The 5932-nt window shown below is 45.5% G+C and overlaps 1 protein-coding gene across 1 annotated transcript; it reads left to right on the forward strand.

The window, feature by feature from the left end:
* The first annotated feature begins 760 nt into the window (after window positions 1–760).
* On the forward strand, window positions 761–1813 carry LOC136142059 (melanoma-associated antigen B16-like). The gene has a single exon (XM_065900145.1). The coding sequence runs from the start codon at window positions 761–763 to the stop codon at window positions 1811–1813; it is 1053 nt and encodes a 350-aa protein (XP_065756217.1).
* Window positions 1814–5932: the final 4119 nt, after the last annotated feature.

Consider the following 5932-nt stretch of genomic DNA (forward strand, 5'->3'; position numbering starts at 1 on the left):
TCAGACTTTGGTACTTTCTGATTTTGGTTTTGGGAATCTGAGGGCTGTTGTCTCAAGTTAACAGAGAGAGGTGTCTCAGTCTCTGTCAAGGTCAAAAGTCCTGACCTTTAGTGAGGATTGTGGGGACCACACACATCAGAACAACAGAGCCCCAACAGCTGTGCTCCTTTGTCACTTCTGGGAGGCCCGGGCAGGTATGGCCCCATGAGCTGCCCCTCACTTCTCTCCCCTGTCTGTCTCCTCTGTGACTTCCTGGCTGAGAGGCTCTGAAAAAAGCTGTCAGTGTGAGTTACCTCCTTTCTTCTTTGTAAGTCAAGTGTCTCAAGAAGATTTAAGCCTCTTTTTGAGGTGACAATCCTTGGGTCAGTAGAGGAAGGAGTCCCAGACACTCTCGGGGATCACAGTGAGGACTCTGAACAAAGACGGAGGGGACCACCCACTGCAGAACAGAAGGGATCCCACAGAGCTTGACCCCACCTGCCCTGTTACCAGCTTTAGGAAGCCTTGGGCTAGGTTGGCTGGCTCCACCCTGAAGAGCCTTCTCGCTCCCTCCATTGCTTCCTACAGTTCAGGACAGGAGACCTGTGAGGCTCGAGTACTGCCCTAAGGAAAAGATGGATGGAAGCCACTCTTTTCAGAGCTGCCACAGTTGAGTTAACAGATGAGGCCACTTACATCCTCCCTTTCTCCCTAGGTGGTGGTCCTCTTTTACCCAATCTCCTGCCCACATTCCTGTCTGTTGCTACCGACCAGAGTGAACATGTCTCAGGGTCAAGAGATTCCACATTGCACGCAGGAACAGCACCATGTCCTCAGTGAACCCCAGGGCCTGGAGGCTGCACAGGTCTCCAGGGCACTGGAGGAGACCTCTCCCTCCTTCTTCCATACTCTAATGCTTGCCTATTTGAATGAGGCTCTGGCTGCTGGGGCACCCAGTACTCCCCACATTCCTCAGAGTGCCTACTCATGTTACACTGTCATTACAACCATCTCATCAAGCAAATCAGATGAGGTCTCCAGCAGCCAGGAAAGGGAGACTGGGTCAGCTTCTTCCAAGTCTCTGTCAGAAACTGAGAACTTGCCCACAGACCCTCTAGATGAGAAGGTGATTTTTTTGGTGCAGTTCCTGGTGCAAAAGTATCAAATGAGAGATCTGATCACAAAGGCAGACATGATTGATGATGTTATCAGAGAGTACAAGGATGACTTCCTTGAGATCCTCAGGAGAGCCTCTGAGTGCATAGGGCTGGTCTTTGGTATTGATGTGAAGCAAGTGGATCCCACCAGCCACAGCTATGCCCTCAACAAACTAAGCCTCACCTATGATACGAGGCTCAGTGGTGACGAGGGCATGCCCAAGACCGGCCTCCTGATAATTATCCTAGGTGTGATTTTCGTGAAGGGCAATCGTGCCACTGAGGAGGAGATCTGGAAAGGGTTGAATATGATGGACTTATATTCTGGGAGGAAGCATTTTATCTTTGGGGAGCCCAGGAAGCTTATCACCAAAGATTTAGTGGAAGAACAGTACCTGGAGTACTGCCAGGTACCCAATAGCAATCCTCCACGCTATGAATTCCTGTGGGGTCCAAGAGCCCATGCTGAAGCCAGCAAAATGAAATTGCTAGAGTTTTTGACCAAGATCCATGAATCTGACCCTACTTGCTTCCCATCCCAGTTTGAGGAGGCTTTGAGAGATGAAGGAGAGAGAGAGCCTGAGCTAGAGTTGCAACCAGGGCTGGCAATGCTGCCATGGCCAGGGCACTTTCCAGTGCCGTATCCAGTAGCTCCTCCCAGCCCTAGTGAGGTCTGAGACCGATTCTTCACTTTGTCATTGAAGAGAGCAGTTAACTTCCTAAGTAGCTGAGAGCTGGAGTGTGGCTGTTGAGAAACTGTATACTTTCTGTTCCTCTTCTATATAGTTAACATGGAGGTTTATTTTCTTTTTGGAGTGAGTTAGTTTTCAAATGTTCCTTTTAATATAACATTTCATTAGCTTCAGAATCTAAGCTTATGAATGACATTGGTCATACATTTATTGCTATTTATGGAATTTAAGAATACAAATTTTGTTTGTAAAACAAATTGTAAAACTGACCATCTTCTTTTGTGATCTGGAAGAGATAACATGACATTAGAATAGGCATTTCCTTGGCAGTGTCAAAGAACTCAGCAGTAAAATAGTTGGGATCAAGAAAAAAAAAAAAACGAAAAGATGGTCAATTCTTGGCTTCCCTTATCTTGTTTAATCTTCTGTTCTGTAAAATTAGATGACATATATATGCCTTTGCTTATCTTGTTTAAGAATGTAAGAGAAATAAATCTTAATAAATTAGACCCCGTGTACAATGGCTCATTTATTCTCCAAACATTAAATCATCATGTGCTCTTTGGAAAGCACTGTGTTAGTACTGGGCATGCCCAGATAAACAAGACTTACTACCCACCCATAGAATTTTAGAGTCTAGGAGCAGGAATCATGTAAAGACAATGGTGGATATCCTTTAATACCAAAAGAAAAATTAAAAAGGAATCAGGAGCTGGGTAGTCCATATGAGGGCTGTCAAATATAAATGTCCTGAGACAAGGCAGGCTGAGGCCTTGGGAAACTGCAAGTCCTCCACTGGGAGTTAATTTAATTTAATTTTTTATTTTTATTGGAGTATAGGTGATTTGCAATGTTGTGTTAGTTTCAGATGTACAGCAAAGTGAATCAGTTTTATATGTATATCTCCATTCTTTTTCAGATTCTTTTCCCATATAGGTCATTACAGAATATTGAGTAGAGTTCCCTGTGCTATACAGTAGGTCCTTGTTAGTTATCTATTTTATATATAGTAGTGTGTATATGTTAATTGAGCTCTATGATACACTAGATGAGGCTGGGGAAGTGGTGAGCCAGGGGTGTGTCTCAGAGTTGAGAGACTTGGAATGGAATGGAAAACTGTTCTTACCAGTTACTTTGGGATCATGGGTAAACCAGATCCCTTCTAGGATAAGAATGGAAGATATCCTGCATTATTGTCCAAATGCAGTTGAACATAGTACACAAATTAGGAATTTTATGATTATCATCTTCAAGGAGTTTGTGAGAAATAAAGGTGATACTTTCTTGAGCTGAGATACCTAGAAGCTACTGGGCTGGCACTCTTTGCCTTGGGCTGGGAGGTCCAGCATCCACACCATTCAAGGGACATTTTAAATAGGTTATGTTCAGTAAAATTTGGCAAAATCTAAGCAAGGTCTGTATTTTTGGAGGAGGCAAACGAATGAAAATAGGGACGGACTGTTGGAAGGGCAACTGGGAGGGAAGGAAGGAGTTGGTCCTTGACACAAGTTCTAGGATCCAGTTGGGAAATACTCCCCCAAACCCAAATTAAATAATGCGTCCCCTAATAAAGAAGACTTAGTAAGGCTTTCTTGGTAAGCAGCAATTTTGGCTGATTTGGTGGGCCATGTCCCAGAGCAGGGCATATTCTCTGACATCTGCTGGATAAATAAATCCCAGAGGGGAAAGTGCTAGTTTCTGGGGTTAAAATAATCATAATAATAACTGCCATCATTAAAAACCCATTGCATACCATGCACTGTACCAGGGGCTTTACATACAATACATACATTCTAAAAGTCCTACATACAAAACCCTTTCACAGATGAAGAACACAAGGCTTGGAGAGCTTGGGAATGTACCCAAGTTCACAGGCCTAATATGTGACAGAGTTGGAACTAGACCTCTGGTTTGAATTCTTCTAGAGCCCATGCTATTCCACTCCTCTTAGCCTGAGGTCACCATTCTGTCTGTTAACTCATTTCTTACTATTCCATAATGCCTCTCAGGGGATAAAAAGTACCTTGTAGCCAAAGTACTAAAAGTGGGTATAAAGAAGGGATGTGAAAATGAGAATCAAACACAATTTGGAGATTGTTTGTTGGATTCATTTACCCAGGGTGCTGTTACCTCAACACCAAGGTTCCTTGAGAGCTGCCTCTGATCAGTAGCTGGCATGTGTGTTCAGTCCGAACACTTTCCCACATTACAGCTCCCTTCCCCTGGGTCTTCCCCAGTGTGCCTTCCTGGCTAACTGTGTAACCTGATCTGCTGACCAGGTCTTCACTGCATCCTCCTGTAAACATTGCATCCTGATCCCAGTAGAGCAGACAGCCCAGAACCACCTTCCTTCTCCCTGACAGAGTATTCCAACTTCCTGCAGGCATTCTTGGCTGACATTTACTATGGGATCCCTCTGATAGCAATAGCCCCTTCTATGTAAAGTTCCCTTCGAACACTGAAGTTTAGGTACATGGTCAATCTCCTATGGGCTTCTTGGCACAGAACATACTAGTTCCTGGGATGTAAACCTGAAGTAAGAGAAGTTTTTGAAACCATGTAACCATCTTGACGTTTGCAGTAGGATTTTTTTTTTTTTGCTGTACGCAGGCCTCTCACTGCTGCGGCCCCTCCCATTGCGGAGCACAGGCTCCGGACGTGCAGCCATGGCTCACGGGCCCAGCTGCTCTGTGGCATGTGGGATCTTCCCAGACCGGGGCACGAACCCGTGTCCCCTGCATCGGCAGGCAGACTCTCAACCACTGCGCCACCAGGGAAGCCCTGCAGTAGGATTTTAATGGGGTGCCGTATTTGAGACTAGCCACTGAAAAGAGACAGCAATGAGTGAGCATATGTTGGTGGTCAAAAACCAAGGCCTCCCCCTTAAGAGGCAAATGGGGCAAGGTCATGGAGATCACTGTGTAAGCAAACAGCCAATGTAACTGGGCTGGGAACTATCTTTATGTCTCCTGGAGACAGATATTTCTTACCTTGTATGCAGTGTACCTCCTCTACTGAGGATGGGGCTTTGTAAATAGATGGGGTTAGTGAATGACGGCAGACAGTTGAGACAGACCATGAGTACCATGCATAGTAGAAACGGATATACAATTTCAAGGAGGGGGAAATTGGAGGGGGGATGCCTTAGTGGCTAGTTAGCTCAGTGACTGTAAGAGGCTAGGTATGGACATGTCTTAAAAAACAATCAGGTGGTATCTTTAAACCCAGACTGCCTTCTATGCTTCCTGAATTTTTTGGCATACCAGAGGTAAGTGTCCTGGGGCTGTGTTTGCTGGCATGTGTTGTGACTAGATAGGGGATTGGGAAAGGGTCAGACGTTTGCAGAGTGTGTGGTGCGCTTATAGAGATGGCACACTTCCTTATTAAACTGACAGGAGATTATGGAGATATATGAGGTCCAAAGAGGGAAGTATTATGTACCATCCTGTTGGCAGCATCCCCACCTCCAAGATGAGGGTGTTAGGGCTTGGAAAGGAGACACCCATGGGAATTCTCAAGTTAGGTAAGGAGTTGTAACACTTTGGGTTTCCTCCGTGGAGGCAGAGACCCTACCAGGATTATTTTGAATCAGTCAATGTTACCTCTGGTACTGAGTCATTCATTCACCTGGAAAGCACTTACTGAACACATGCTGAAGGCAAACACTAAGTAAACAAAACAAAAGGAGATGGCAAGGCACTTGATACAGGCTGTAGATATGAGGATGGTGAGGAGGAGACAGATTTGAGTTTTAGGAGTTGGGGACTATGTGAAAGGGTGGGAGAGAGTCTGTAATGACCCTGAGTTCTGAAGGTTAGCTGACTAGGTTGCAGCTCTTCCTCTTAGCTGAGACTGAGGATAAAGGAGGAGGAAGAGTTGGTGGCAATGTGAGTTGGAGGTAGAGATGAAGGAGGGTGTGGTGGATGAGGTCAGTGTGGGCCGTGTATGGTGAGGTTCTGCAGGCTGTCCAGGTGGAGACGTCCAGTGGGCAGTAGAAAACATAGGCCTGGCTATCGGGAGAGGGTCCCCGGCTGCATCTGGAGAGGTCATGTGAGGCAATGGGTGGAGGTAAAATCAAGTATTGTGCATATAGTGGCCTATATT

This window comes from Phocoena phocoena, chromosome X, assembly GCF_963924675.1.
Source record: "Phocoena phocoena chromosome X, mPhoPho1.1, whole genome shotgun sequence".
In the NCBI taxonomy this organism is placed as follows: Eukaryota; Metazoa; Chordata; class Mammalia; order Artiodactyla; family Phocoenidae; genus Phocoena; species Phocoena phocoena.